The sequence below is a fragment of the Pinus tabuliformis genome, chromosome 7 (genome assembly GCF_031772625.1).
Source record: "Pinus tabuliformis cultivar Carrire ecotype Pingquan chromosome 7, CPIR1, whole genome shotgun sequence".
In the NCBI taxonomy this organism is placed as follows: Eukaryota; Viridiplantae; Streptophyta; class Pinopsida; order Pinales; family Pinaceae; genus Pinus; species Pinus tabuliformis.
In genome coordinates, this window is record NC_142293.1 from 688348911 (window position 1) to 688364578 (window position 15668).

At 36.7% G+C, this 15668-nt stretch overlaps 2 protein-coding genes across 2 annotated transcripts; both read right to left on the reverse strand.

Annotated features, from left to right (window-relative positions):
• Window positions 1-3990: 3990 nt before the first annotated feature.
• LOC149249362 (uncharacterized) lies at window positions 3991-7837 on the reverse strand. Its single transcript, XM_089452759.1, has 3 exons — window positions 5409-7837; window positions 5006-5288; window positions 3991-4890 (listed from the first exon to the last, which is right to left on the reverse strand). Exons 1-3 carry the CDS (start codon window positions 7835-7837, stop codon window positions 3991-3993), a joined length of 3612 nt encoding a protein of 1203 aa, XP_089308885.1.
• Window positions 7838-8071: 234 nt separating this feature from the next.
• On the reverse strand, window positions 8072-9991 carry LOC149249363 (uncharacterized). Its single transcript, XM_089452765.1, has 2 exons — window positions 9774-9991; window positions 8072-9161 (listed from the first exon to the last, which is right to left on the reverse strand). Exons 1-2 carry the CDS (start codon window positions 9989-9991, stop codon window positions 8072-8074), a joined length of 1308 nt encoding a protein of 435 aa, XP_089308891.1.
• Between the last annotated feature and the right edge of the window lie 5677 nt (window positions 9992-15668).

Here is a 15668-nt window from a genome sequence, read left to right on the forward strand (position 1 = left end):
TCTTTAATATCTAGATTGAAAAACAAGGAAGAAGTTATTGCAAAGGAAACATTTAAAACTTGGTTGGATACTATGAATTTGTGGTGGTACCTTTTGGGCTGACCAATGGTGTAGAAATATTTACAAGTTTGATGAATCATTTTATGCATCAAAACACCCTAGTAGCAAAAAAAGAGAAAAATAAGTAACTCGATGAGTTGAGAGTGAAAGAGAATAATGATTGTGAACCCTCTTTAGAAGGGAAACCTCCTTTCGCAATATAACCCATGTACAACTTGATATGGCCTCTAAATCTAGGTATCCTTGGTATATATAGGTGACAATGGGTACAATTACAATAAAAGGGGCTAGCAACCAATAAGGACAATATTAATATAATAATTCAATATATGGAAGCATTGGTGCTTTATCACATATCTATTAGGTCATATATTCATTACTCATTCATTTACAAATCGAAACGCGATGACAACCATACATTGTCATTGTCATAAAAAATATTCATAACCAACATATAAACAATAGAAATACTGAGCATGAAATAGCCATATATGCCACAAATGAACCAATACATTTACACCTAAAATACCAAGGAAAGGAACTCTTATTGATGAGTGAAAAAAAAGGATAGGATGGAGGCCGTGTTGGAGGGTAATGGATTGAAGGAATTCATTGATCTGAATATTCCTAAGCAACAACATCGATGCTCAAAATCTATTCGAATAGAAGAAGCACGTGGCAAGGGCGAGGCGGATAATCCTTAAGGGAGTTCGAGGCCACATTTTCTCGAGTCTCCATGGGAAGGAAACTCTGCATGCTATGTGGAAAGCATTGAAGGACATTTTCCAGAATAACAATGACCAAAGGAAGTTGGCACTGAAAGATAAAGTTCGAAAAGTCTAGATGGAGGTGTGCAACTCAATTCCAAATTACTTGACCAAGTTCTCTCAATGTCAAGATGAACTTGGACGTGTTGGAATCATTGTTGCTGAGGAAGATATGTTGAGCCTTGCTCTTCTTGGACTCCAAAAGAGTTGGCATAGGTATTAGGACTCTGTCAATGCTTGGGAGAAGCTGCCAGATTGGGAACGACTATGGTCAGATTTGATGCAGGATGAGATCAGGTGGAACACCAGAGATGGTACCTCTTCAAAGGATGTGAAAGAGGATTTTGCCTTAGCGAGTAAGGCAAAGTGGGCCAAGGTAAAGAAGTCCCAAGGCGAGGAGGGCAGAAAGAATATGGACTTAATGAAAGTCAAGTGTTTTCACTGACACGAGCATGGGCACTATTCCAAGAACTGGCCACAGAGGAAATCAAGCAAGAAGGAATCGACAATAGTGGCAACTGGTGAAGCTCTAGCTTCACAATTCGAACTTGATTTCTCTCTCATTGCATGCATGGCCAACACTGCCATGGGAGGCGTGTGGTATCTTGACAGTGGTGCATCATTCCATCTGACGAGGAATAAAGATCTCTTTAGTGATTTTGAGGAGAAATAACTCAAGCAGAGCATAGATTTTGGAGATGATAAGAGGTATAGATTCTACCAGGATCATTACGGTTACCTTTCAGTTGGAATTTGGCTCACATCCCAGGATCATAGATGTGATGTATGTTCCAAGACTAAAGAAGAATCTTGTTGATATCCATGGTGTCACTTAATTTGGGCTTGAGAGGAATCGAGGATCAATGACAGGGTTGGTTAGAAGAGGGGTTAGAGGTGTCAGGGACCCCTCCCCCCGAGGTGGTCCTTGATCACGAATCAAAATGGGATTTTTTCAGGGCTGTATTAGATGGCCAAGGGTGAATAAGTTAAAACTGTGGAGGATTCAAGCATAAAACATAGATGTGCATTCACTTAGAGTGATTTTCAAAGCCAAGATAATCACAAGAATTCATATCAATGCTTAAATTACATAAAAAAATTAATTCTATCAAAGGATTTTTTTTTTTTTTTTTCATGTTAATATTAAAAATACATGGAAAAAGACAAATTATTTTGTAAATTATATTTATATTAAATATAATATGAAATTTCATTATTTTTGAAATGAACTTATACACACTTCAACACTTGCATAGCCCAAACATTCCACATGTCATATTTGTTTAGAAGACATTCAAAGCATCAAAAAAGAAAATTATAAATTTAAGATAGTATTTAGAGAGGGCTTGGAAATTATAAAGCATCAAAACAATCTCAATAGGGATACTCGACTTGAAGTCTACACAAATTGGCTCTCTTTATTACACTAACCATACTATCTGGTATTCACTTATTTTTCCTCCCTTTGTCCTCCCTTTCCTTGCCTTTCCTTTCCCTTGTTTCTCTTTGGTCATTGGTCCCACCTTCCCTTTCTTCCCTTGTCATTGGTCCTTTATCTAGTTTCTTTTTATTTCTTTATCTTAGTATTTCCTTAAGGAAGGCTTTGTTTTTTAATTAGCATTATATCACATTTGTATCTTTCTTTACCTATCTCCTTTGATTACTACAATATCTTATTCATCTCCATTATATCTCTATTTTTCTTATGGAATCCTTTCTCTATATTCGGAAAAAATTACTATTAATTAATTAATTTATCCATAAATTTATTTTATGGGTTCAAGCTACCTTATATATTATTTTTGAATTGATATTATCCACATATTAATCATTTATACTAGGTCATACAATCACTATTATAGTGGATCCTAAACCTTCAATCAAAATAAAACTTTTATTATTTCAAAGTCCTTCTTTGAATTATATTATCCGATATTGAATTACCTTTATTTTTAGGGCTTTTCATTTTTTTTGGATCTTTCTTCTAAATTTTTTCTTTAGGGTTTTCTTTTAAGATTTTCTATATTCTCTGCTTCCATTATCCAATCATCCATTGATTTCCTCTTCTCTCTCACCCTTACTTCTATATAACCCTTCTCTCTCACAGTTACTTCTATATAACCCTTAGATCTATGACATTCTTCTTTAGACATCCATGTCCCGATGAAGGGATATTCCATTGAATAAAAACATCCACAATAAAAATAAAATGGATACCCTGGATTTATTTATGAATAACCATTCTTCAAAATTTGACCACAAAAATATGCAATAAATGTTCATTATCTTACTTTTCATAATATCATTAAAATTTTTAGATTAAATTATAAATGATGAAAATATGATACTTTAATTTTTATCTTATGTCAAGATAAATTCATCTTAAGTTATAGATATACTCCGCATCAAAGAGGGATCAAACTTCTCAATTGCAAATCTCTTTGTGATTGCAAAACTTGAGAGAAAATTTGCACCTAATGAAATTTGATTGATGTGGGTGCTTTGGATAATATATTTGGTTATCTATATGGGGAATGTTTCTTTGATATTTTTATAATATTTTAAAATTTAAAATTTTTAATGTGATATGGAGTCTTGATTATAAATATATAGACAAATAGGAAAATATTTTGTTGCAAAATATTGATTTTTTATATACTTTTTAATTAAATTTGAATGAGAATATTCTAAATATAATAGTTATGAATATGAATTTAAATTTTATTTTCTAGGGAAAATTAAATTAATTAAATTTTTACATATTTATTAATTGTATTTTCTGATTGCGAATATGAATCATTATAACTTAAATCTCTTTTATTTTTAGTTTGTAAGTGGTTTAAGTAGCATGGGGCCTATGCAGCACCAACCCTTAACATGACTGGATTTTTTCCCATAGAGTAACCCGTGACCTTCACACCATTACTTAAATTTCTTTTTTTTTTTTTTTTTTTCACAAGATCGATTACTCATATATTAAAAAACTAGGAAAGCTAGAGCTATTACATAGGATTCAAGAAGAACATTCACAAGTGAAGTCCAAAATCGGGGCGCAGCCCGTGACTTCTGTGAGATTAACCTGAGAAGGAAGTGCTGAAATAGATACCTACTGTACTGCCTTACAAACAGACCATCTATAAGCTTTACTTTACTATTCATATAACTAACACCAGAACTGGTTTACTGTTTCATCCCTCTGTTCATCTCTTTCTTCATCCTTTTGGCTTGCCTTGGTGGATGCCTCCGCCTGCATGCTGTCCGTGAGTTGTTTGATGTGGTTGATTGCCTCCTCTAGATGCTGGCACTTCTCCTTGAGTCCCTCAATTTCCTTCCTCTGCTTAACCAGCTTCTTTCTTTTAGAACGACTATCTGCCAGAAAATCATCCCTCAACTCTTTGTGATGTTTAACAAAACGGGCTATCATGAACATATGTTGTTTACACAGAGTGCAGGTATCATTCCCTAACACTCTGTCCAATGGATTTCCTTGCTGCTCTGTGCCCTCCTGTGCTGGTTGCTGTTGTCTATTTGCTGCCATAACTTGAAAAGAGTAGATTAGTAAACAGAGCTTTAAGAGATGACTTGAGCTATACCTGAGGATGGCCGAGGAGGGGAGCTGAGTTTCGAAGCTCTGAACGGAGGCTTGCTTTGTCCTGAGGAGACGAGGGGAACTCGGGCTTCTGATCACGCACTGAGGCACTCGAGCTTCTGAACTCGGGCTTCTGAACTCCTGAGTTTCGCTACCTTCCAAGACACGAATTCTTTTTGTCTGAGACAGGGGCTGCGATGTTAGAGTGCGAAGAGAGCTCGGAGGGGCCGGTATATAAGGAAGAGGGGGAAGCCAAACTGGATGTAGGAGCGGGATAATGGGGCCTGCGGGCTCTGTCTGCAAATCTAGCTTCGGATACGATGGTCTCAGTCCAAGAAGCCTGATAAGACTTATGCCTACCATGCCAGGAGGGAGATCACGGGTATGACTGTAATCGTGAAAGGAGGAAAAGGGCGGAAGTGTGTGAGGAGTGGGATAAGTTTCCAAGGACGGGCAGATGGCATGATCACTGATCTGACAGAATTCAGAGAGGCTGTGCTGATGGACTGAATGACTGCTTAAGTGATTATGGGATATCTTTATCATAGGTTTTCTCATTTTCACAGACTTGTCCCTGCTGTCGGTTTACCGCCTTATTGGCAAGGGCGTCGGCCTTGTCATTATGCACCCTCAGCACATGTCTGAAGATGACATCCCCCAGATTTCGAATGTTCTCTGTGATCCTCTTCCTGATGTTGTTGAGGCCTTCTCTGTTGAAATCTTTGTCATTGACCATTGCTGAGATTATGATAGCCGAGTCTCCAATTATAGTTGGATTCTTGAGACCCAGGTTTAGAAGAATTGTTGTGCCGAGGAGGAGACTGTAGGCTTCAGCTGCGTTGTTCGATGTCTTTCCCAATCCCCATTCATAGCTGCAAATGTATTTTCCTTCTTGGTCTTTTATGACTCCTCTTGCTCCCGCTGCTCCGGGGTTGTTCTTCGATGCTCCATCAAAGAACAGAAGTGGTCGGTCTTGCTTATTTATCCATTGCCTTACTTCATCTTTTGTACCCCTGAGTTTCCAATTGGCCTGTTTCTGATTGGCTTTATTATGTGCAGGAGGATTCAGAGCGTGATTCACTTTGAAACTGCTGTACCATTCCTTTTCCTCTTGTGTCCAACTCTCTTGGTCTGGGAGAGCAATGAAGTTTGCACTTACCACCTCCGAGATATTAGCTATGGTTTTGGCTATTACCCTATCCATGTTAGGCCTTTTATTTTTGAAGACATGGTTATTCCTTGCAAGCCAGAGGTTCCAACACAGAGTAGCGGGGATGCATTTCCAGAGTCTAATGATGTTATTTTTGCCCTTCTTAGTGTATGGATAGGCTCTTTTCCAATTCTTCTGGAGGTTATGCATCTGTTCAGGGAGTTCTCTAATGTTCAGGGGTCTTGTTATCCTGTTCCAGCAACTTTGGGCAAACGAGCAGAGGATGAAGGAGTGCTGAATTGACTCTTCCTCTTCCCCACAGAAGCTGCAGATCGAAGGTCCTTGTATCCCTCTCTTTCTCAGGTTCTCTGCTGTAAGAATTCGGCCTTTTAGTAGAGTCCAATTGAAGTGCTTTACCTTTGGAAGGCATTCGGTCTTCCAGGCAGCTGGATAGAGGTTCCAAGTGTCAGTGGGGGTTGTAGTTTGGAGGGATTTATATCCTTCCTTTACTGTGAAGGACCCTCCCCCCGTATCCCAGATATATCTATCCTCTTTGTCCTTGCTTATTGGAGCTGATCCAGATAATGAGAGCTTCAGATTGTGCCACAGAGGTTTTAATTCCAGAGGTGTATTCAGATCTTTCCAAGCCTGCCATCTATTTTGGTTCCATAAGGATATATCATGCAAAGTGATTATGTGTCTCTCCTCCATCCAATTTTGCAAAGGTCTGAGCTCTTGAACAGAAGTTCTTTGATTGGAGTTCAATATTCTGTCAGTCCATATATTAATACTTTGACCATTACCTGGGATCTTGGAGACATTTTCCTTGAAGTGTGGTAGAACTTTCTTCACTAAACGCCACATCGGGGTGCAGGGCCTGTCAGCTATTGGGTCATTGAGAATGTTGGAATTTGGGCCTCTAAGATACTTCTTTTTGATTGCCTCCACCCACCACGAGCCAGTTCCTGTGAGAATCCTCCAGATCAGCTTGAGCCCCAGCGCCTGGTTGGTGAGGCTCGGGATTTTTATAGATAGGCCTCCTTTTTCATAAGGAAGGGTTACTTGACCCCAGCTTACTAGACTGAATTTTTTGGTATCTTGTTTACCTCCTTGCCAGAGGAAACTTCTCATTATGAGCTCCATGTGTTTGTGTATACTAGCAGGGGCCATAATGATTGCATATTGATATATTGGAAGTCCAGAGAGGACAGCCTTTATAAGGATGGTTCTGCCTGCTAGATTGAGCCAAGAGGCTCCCCAATTTTGAAGGTGGCCTCTCATTTTTTCCATGTGATTTGTCCAAACTTCTGCTTTAATGTGTTCCTTCACCAGGGGCAGGCCCAGATAAGGGAAAGAACTCCAATTTTTTTGAAGAGGGATCTCCAGGATTTGGGAGATTCTTTGCTGAATCTGATGAGGCACATTCCAAGTGTAGAGCTTGCACTTGCTATTATTCAGTTTGCCTCCTGAGGCTTGGAGGAAAGCATCCAGGACCTTTTTGAACCTTCTAGCCATTAGACTGGAGGCACCCCCAATAAGCAGAGTGTCATCTGCAAACAATGAGTGATTTATTTCCTTGATCCCTCTCTCAATGCGGATGCCTGTGATTTCTCTCTTGCTACGCAGGTTTTCTAGGTGGATACTGAGAGATTCTGCCATGATAATGAAGAGGAAGGGGGAGAGGGGGCAGCCTTGCCTCAGTCCTCTGGAACTTCTGAATGAGATGCTGGGCCTGCCATTGATCAACGGGGCGGTCCAGGAGTCAAAGATACAAGCTCTAATCAAGCTGATAAAATTGGGAGAGAACCCAAAATTCTTTAAGACCGAACAAAGGAAGGAGTGATCTACACGATCAAACGCGTTGGCCATGTCCAGCTTAATGATCATCCCACGCTCTCCTCTTTTGTAACTGCTATGTATTTCTTCCTGGACTAGAATAACATTATCTATGATCTGCCTCTTTGGGACAAAACCTCCCTGATTCTCTGAGATTATGAGTGGGAGAAGATTCTTTATCCTGTTTGCTATTATTTTTGTAATGATTTTATAAGAGACGTTACAGAGCGAGATGGGCCGGAATCTATCAAAGGATTTGGGGTTGGCTTCCTTGGGGATCAAGGCTATGTGGGAAGACTTTGTGTTGTCCCCCAATTTATGTTTTCTAAATGCATTTTTTACCATTCTTGCAAAGTCCTTGTTTATAGTGTCCCAGTGCTGTTTATAGAATGCAACTGTGAAGCCATCCGGCCCGGGGGCCTTGTCTTGCTGCATGCCAAAGATAGTCTCTTGAATTTCTTCTATTGTGGGTTCTTGCTCCAACTTGGTGTTGTGTTCCTCTGTTATCTTGCTCTTGATTATACTTAGGAAGTCATCGCTATCCTGATGCTGGTCCGTCGAGAGGAGGGCTTTGAAGTGCGCATGTGCTGCATTTTTTATGGCTTCTTGATCCCTCAGCTCTCTCCCCTCAACTTCTATTCTATTTATCTGGTTGATTGCCCTTCTGATCTAAACATTATTGTGGAAGAAGGAGGAGTTTTTGTCCCCAGCTTTTAACCAAAGACAGCGGGATTTTATTCTTAGCTCTTCTTCCTCTATGCGGTTCTGCCTGTAAAGCTCTTTATACAGCTGTTTTTCCTTGTCTAAGTCCTCGGCTGTGTATTGCACCTGCTCTTTTTCTTTATGCCATTTCTCCATTTCGACTTGCAGCTCTGTTTTTTTTTTCTTTTCAGCAGTTGCGTTTTCCCTAGCCCATTGCTTTATGGCTGTCCTAAGATGTTTTAGCTTTGACTCCCAAACGAAATGGGGTGAGCCAATGACTTCAATCGACCACTGGTCCTTTACAAGGTTACGGAAATCCTCATGAGAATCCCAGGCTCTGTTGTATTTAAAAGGGAGAGGGCCCCAATTTGCACCATTGTCCATGGAGAGAACCACGGCCTTGTGGTCCGATGCCGTGCCATGTGTTATGTGGCTCCTGATAGCTTTGTAATTTTCTGCTACTCCTTCCTGAACTAAGAACCTGTCAAGCCTCTCTTTTATGTTGTGTATCCCTGCTCTTCTGTTTGTCCATGTGTATTTGCCATTTGTTAGAGGGGGGTCAATCAGATTGAAATGTTGAATGATGGATTCTAACTTGTCTTTGGATTGGTCAGCGTGGAAGTTTCCCCCATATTTTTCATCTATCTGCCTTATTAGATTCAGATCTCCTCCAAGGATTACCCCACTGCTGTTCATGGAGTTGAGATTCGTTTCTAGAGTATTCCAGCAGCTTGCTTTGTCTCTGTAGTGGTTAGGAGCGTAAATGTTGTAGATGTGGTAAGAATCTCTGGTGCTTTTGTTTTTTAATTCTGTTCGTATCCACCAATTGCAGAGCTGGGAGCTGGTGATTTCCCATTTGTTTTTATTCCATAAGGTTCCTATTCCACCTGAAGCTCCTGATGAGCCTATTGAAATGCCGAGGTAGTTTCTGAATCTTTGGGTTTGGAGGAGGAAGTCTTGCTCGGTGGTTTTGGTCTCCTGGATTAGGAGGATATCAGGCTTTTCCTGGTTTAAGAGATCCTTGATTGCTTTCAGCTTTACAGGTGTGCCGAGCCCCCTACAATTCCAAGAGACCAAATTCATTATTTACCAGTGTTGGGGTGGGGTCCTGATTTCTCCTTGGCCTTCTCTCCACTTCCTTTAGACTTGCCTAAGAAGGAATCCAATGGTTGTTGGGTGCCGGTTGCCATTTCTTTTGCTGCTGATTCATCTCTTAACTCTTTGTTTGTCTTTCGACCAACTTTCCTAGGAGGGTACGATGGCTGATGTGTTTCCTTGGCTTTATTTCTTGTAAGGATTCTTTCGATGGTGGGGGGGGGGGGGGAGGAGGAGGATTAGAGCGGGGAGAGGCAGGGCGAGGGGAGTGTGGAGGGGAGGCCGGGACTTCTTCTGTTAGGGTTTCAAAGGGGTTGGAAGAGGAGGGGAAGGTTGGGGGAGGAGGGGGAGGGGGGGGGGTTGATTTGATGCTGGAGGGGCTGAGGTGTTGATACCCGGATTTGGAGAGGGCTTTTTCCTTTTGACTTGTTCCAAAGGTCCTTCAGAGTTTTCCTCATTTTGTGTGGCCTCATTTTCTTTCAACTTACTGCATCTATTAGCAAAATGACCGTATTCGTGACATACCTTGCATTTGAAGGGAAGTTGTTCGTAGTCCAGCTGTTGGATGTGCAACCATTGATCCAATCTTAGCTTTACGGCTTCCGGCGGTCCTTTTCCAAGATCGACTTCAACGCAGATCCTAGCGCATGCATGCATGTTTTCCCTCGGTTCCGATCTGTCTATGTATTTTCCAACTGCGTTGCCGATCGCCTTGACCGATTCATCCCCCCAGCAGTGCAGGGGCAGATGGGTGAGGGGCACCCAAACAGGGACCGCGCTGGGGATATCCATTTCCGGATCAAAGTCCGGGGTCCAACGATTCAGGTATAGCCCTCTGGTGTCCATAAAATAGGGCCCGTTGCGAAAGATGAGTTGCTTGTCTTCCTTTGTTTCGAATAGGAAGGTGTAGTAACCACGCCCGCAAAACCGGATGGCTATCTACCCTTGGATCATTGAATTCCAGTTACGCTCCACCCATTTTTGGACCGTTCTTGGAGAAGGCCAGAGGCCTGTGAACTGTCCTACCAAGCCTCTTTCAAATAGAGCTATTGCCGATTTTCTAGGCAGAGATGGGGGCAGATTTACTTCAGGAATTTCATCTAACTTCTTGATAAACTTTGATTGGGAGGGTCGGGATCTGGCTTCTGGGTGATTAGATAGGAGGGCTGCGAATGATTCCTCAGGGGTTTCAAAGATCGGAGGGGGGGGAGCGGAACCTGCCATTGCAGGTCCGCTGCGCTCAGCAGAGGGGCAGGACAGCCAGAAGCAGGAGCCCCGAAGGCGGGGTCAGCGCGGAGAGGGCAGGAGAGCAGAGGAGGCCCTGCCAGGCCAGGCCTGGAGGCGAGGGCGCGGGCTCAGGGATCAGACGGCCAGGGCTCGGGGGCGCTCACGCGGCTCGAATCTTAGGTTCCCTTCATAGTTGATATTAACATATTACTTAAATTTCTTTTAATGTGATATGCATATTATGATTTTTTTTGTTTGAGGAAAAAATGTTTGTAATTTTATATTAATGGCTGCAAAATGTTTTTAATTGAGCCAACATTATGTTTAATTATTATCGTTATTTTTTGATCCAATTTTTCATTTTAAAAACACTACACCAATCTCTCATATTAAACTAAAATTTAAATGTTTACGCTCAATCTCTCCTATGTCCTTCGTACTAACTTATAAATTATCACATTAAATTAATATTTAAATATTTACGCTCAATCTCTCCTATCTCCCTTCTACTAAATTATAAATTATCGTTAAAAAAATTCTGTTATAAATTATCGTTCAATGGTTTATGCTCCCATGTTGACAAATGGTTCAAATGTTCTATAGTCACATGTTGGCAAATAGTTGCACATGCTTCTGTTTTAGTTGTTGAAGTAAATGTTTTGTGTTGTGTTAGGATTAGTGTTAATCTCTTGATTTTTGGATACGACTTGTGATTTCCTCTCCCTATATTCCCGACATGCTGTGAATGTTATTTTTTTTATATAATTGGTGGGTTTTATTTTTTACTTAATTGGTGTAATTAAGTGGAATTATTTTTTAGAAAGTTGTGATATTATTTATAGATTTATCATTTTAATTCTACAAGTCAATTTTTTGATAAATATTAGAATTTTAAAGTACTTTAGTGAGTAAATAAAATAGTTGGAAAAGATTCAAAACTATTTTGTAAATAAGCTAGAATTTGAAATTATTTTGGAGTTGAAGGTAGAATTATAGGATTAAAATACTTTTTCAATAATATAAATAACCATAATTTTCAATTATAAAATGCAATTTACATAACAATTTACTAACAACTTTTCATTAAATAGAAAAAAATATCTACAAAATAGAATTTAAGTTTCCTTTACATTCTACAAACAAGTTTATTCTTTTCTTTGATAATCATATGAGTGTTGAATGCAAAAGTTACATGTAAATTCTATATAATATGTTAAGTCTTTGATATGGTATAGTCTTAGCATTTTGGTAAATAATATAATTTATTAACTTGTTTTAAGAGAAAATATAATAAAATAAAATACAAAATCTATATTGTATGAATAAAATAAAGACAATTGTCATTGAGCTGCTACTTATATATTTAATTTATAATTCGCAAGTAAGTTTTTGATATGTTATAGTTTTAGCATTTTAGTAAATAGTATAATTTATAGAGAAAATATTTAAAATATAATAAAATAAAATACAAAATCTATATTGTGTGAATAAAATAAAGACAATTGTCATTGAGCTGCTACTTATATAATCAATTTATAATTCGTCACTGAATTTATTGGCCAGTTAAATATATGTTTGGTTAAAAATATATTGGTCAAGGAAACAATGGACTTGAAATTAGAATTTCTTCATACAATTAAACACATGATATCATTGTTTGATCCAAAAGCTACACATAAATCCAGCATTATATATTATGTTTCTAGCAAATATCCTAATTTTATGATCTACTTTGTTTTTAATAAACTCTGAAATCATATGCAAGTGAGAATAAATGCCCAATTATCAATTTCTCTAAACACTAAAAAAACTAATTAAATCATTACTTATATATTTAATCTATATTTCAATACCAAATTTCTTTATGAAGTGTAAATATATATTTGGTTAATATACAATGGTCAAAGAAGCAATAAAATTGAAACAAATGTCATATCCCAAAAGAAACGTCCCCAAAATAAACATCTCAACCTGGTATGATACTAAAACTACATGTAAACTCCACATGATATATTATGCTTCCAAAGTTTTATTGACAGTATGTGTATGTAAGTGAGAATAAATCTGGCATAATTGTCAATTTCTCTGAACACTAATAAAATTTAAACTATTTCCCTGAATACCAAATTTCTGTGCCAAGTGTAAATATATATTTGGTTGAACACTAAAATAAAATTTAAACTATTACTTGTATATTTAATCTATATTTCAATACCAAATTTCGTACGAAGTGTAAATATATATTTGGTTGATAATACAATGGGGAAAGACGCAATAAAATTGAAACCAACCACATATTGCAAAAGAAACATCCTAAAATAAACAACCTATGAGATACTAAGACTACATGTAAACCCCACATGATATATTATGCTTCTATCATTGAAAAAACTCTAGTTTTAACTATTTTGCTATTATTAAATAAGTAAATTTCTGCCCATCAAGTTAATAAGATAGCTTTTTAATTAGTTATATTTATTTTAATCTCAACCATTAAAAATAATCTTAATAAATGCTTAAATTTCTGTCCAACAAATTAATAAGGTAGATTTTTAATTAGCTTTATTATGCTTCTCTGTGCCATATTAGATTTTTATTATCACATTATTAATTCCTTTGTCTCTTTGGAAATGAGAATAAATGGAATTAAAAAAATGAAATCATTGTTGGATCGGTTGCGGGTTTTGTTGCTATTAATAGTTTCGGCTGCACAGAATTCACATGTATTTGTTGCCAATAATACTTTTGGGAAAATATAATTCACACCTATCGAAATTCTACACAACCTTCTACACAACCCCGCGGGCCAACCCATTGTTTGAGTACAGAATGTAAAAAATAGAGTGAAGCTGCAAACAAAAGAAGAACTCATCAAAGAATCTCCTTCACGATATAAAACCCTCAGTCTGATATATCTTTGGAAGTACTTGAAGTGGAGAAATCAAATTTTCTGGGATGATATTCCCAAATTTTGGACGATTATTTTTGTATTTTATACCACTAAAAATTTATATATATATATATATATATATATATATATATATATATATATATATATATATATATATATCAAATTCACACAATAAAGTAAACATTAATTCTTATATATATTCAAAATTCACAAAATAGAGTAGATAAACCCATTTTAATTTCATCATGTCTTATTCATTTTTCTACTAAGGATTCATCATATCTCATTCTCCTTAACCTATAAATCCAATATTAAAAGCAACAATTCTTTATACGGAATTGAATCCCTCGACAAAGATCATTGTAAAAAGTATTGTTTAGAATAATTTTATAAACACATTGACATAAACCTAATGCAAATGCCTGAAAAATGAGTACTCTGTTAGACATTTTCACAAATACCATGCCAAATAATTTCGTAAGTATATGAAAACTTAAATTAAACTACGGATTTAGTTTTTTAGGAGCACAGGCGGTTGGAGCTTAGTTTGTCAGGAGCCAATAACATAAGTAGAGGCACCGGTAGTTTCAAAAGCAGAGGAGAAAGCCACAGAAGGTAGAGACAAGAATTCCTTATCTGGAATTGAATCCTTACACAAAAATATGCTACAAAGACTATGAAAAAAGAATTCTCTTTGAACATTTTACAGGCACCATGGCAAATAATTTTATAAGTCTATAAAAATTAATTGGCTAGTCAATGCAGGGCACAAACATTGCTATCGCTTTCGCAAACTGTACCACTTCTTTCGTACCATCTCTAAATCATTCCGCTCATTAACCAGTGTAAATAAGAATTATAATATTCTTACTTATGGTGTTTAGCCCTAATTCACTGAAGAATTTGAAAAGATCGCACAGTAAAACAAACCAAACCTCATTTTAAAGTTCCATAAACAGATTTAACATGCCAATAGAGAACATGCAAACAAATTAAAAAAGACAAAAGCCAGCCAAATCAAATAAAAATATATACACAATATCTTTACCCAGAAAAAACGAAAACAATAAAGCCAAAATCACAGAGCAATAAACTAGAGAAAACAAAAATAACAGGCGAACAAGAATTTGCCGATCCCGTGATGCTGGCTGAAACAAACACAAGACCACAAATCTTCAAGAAAGCAATGGCTCAAACATTTACTACATCGAGAACAATGGTAAAAGGTGCGGCCGCGGCCATTATTTATATTGGTATGAAAAGCATTCAAATAGCAATGTAAAGCTTTTCTTTTAATTTTGCTCCATTAATGGATAATGGAGGTTTTAATTTTCTTTTAATTTTGGTTCATGCAACTTTTTTAAAAATGGAAAGTCGTTCATGCAACTCTTTGAAACTCCTTTTTTACTCGTCTTTTTATAAAATTAATTAATAGAAATTTTATTATTGTTTTAATATTTTTTTTTCTATAATATCTCTAAATCTCTATAGAAGAGAAATAACCATCAAATAGCTATTATCTTGTTGTACAAGTAAATATATCATGATTGTCCAATTGTTCAATTATAAAGATTACGCTATTACATATAGAAAGAAATGAATTTAACAATTTCAATGATTTAAATTTTCAACTACTTTAACTGGCATGACTATTTGAGCTACTTTAACTGAGATGACTATTTCACGTTTTTATAAAAATAGTGATATTTACAAATGACTTTGAATATTTTTTTTAGACCAATAATTAAATATTTATTAAACTCTTTTAGTTAGCTTAGTTACATACTTATTAAATTTTTTAGTTAGCATAGTTTAAGTGTTTAATATTGCACAATAAAATGGTAAAATTTTATACATCATGTTATTTTAATTAAATAAGTTTTACCCAGTAGCATAAATTTATTATTAAATGTGTTATGCAAATAATGTTAGAGTGGTAGGTAATCTAAACTTTGTAGTAGAAGTATTTAAAATCTACTGGAGACCCAAATTAAAAATCATGATTTATTATCATTTTTTTAAGAGAACAAAAGATTTTGGTCAATGAAGGCATTCTTTGCCTCGAGAGGTTTAAGATTGAGTGAACTCAAAATAGCCAGAAAAAAGTTGAATATAATTTTGAGGAATGAAGTTATTGTTTTTTTTATGAAGGGTTGTGGGTTGGTGTGGGTGTGGACTTCCATGGCATGGTTAATTTGTTCACCAACCACTGCTCTAGAAGATTGGAACAGATAGTGAGAAACCATTTAAATTCAATCTAACTACTAAATGACTATATAGATATCATAAAATATAATTGGCCTACAAGAAACTTGCAATTAAAATTTGCAA

Excerpts from the sequence above, each read along its gene's own strand:
- LOC149249362 (XM_089452759.1), bottom strand. The coding sequence starts at position 7,837 with ATGCAGCAAGACAAGGCCCCCGGGCCGGATGGCTTCACAGTTGCATTC. Across the intron at positions 5,289-5,408 it reads GGTACAAAAGATGAAGTAAG|CTATGAATGGGGATTGGGAA; the intron begins GCAATGGATAAA and ends ATACATTTGCAG. Across the intron at positions 4,891-5,005 it reads ACGCCCTTGCCAATAAGGCG|ATCAGTGATCATGCCATCTG; the intron begins GTAAACCGACAG and ends GAATTCTGTCAG.
- LOC149249363 (XM_089452765.1), bottom strand. The coding sequence starts at position 9,991 with ATGGATATCCCCAGCGCGGTCCCTGTTTGGGTGCCCCTCACCCATCTG. Across the intron at positions 9,162-9,773 it reads AAGCTAAGATTGGATCAATG|GGGGCTCGGCACACCTGTAA; the intron begins GTTGCACATCCA and ends TTGGAATTGTAG.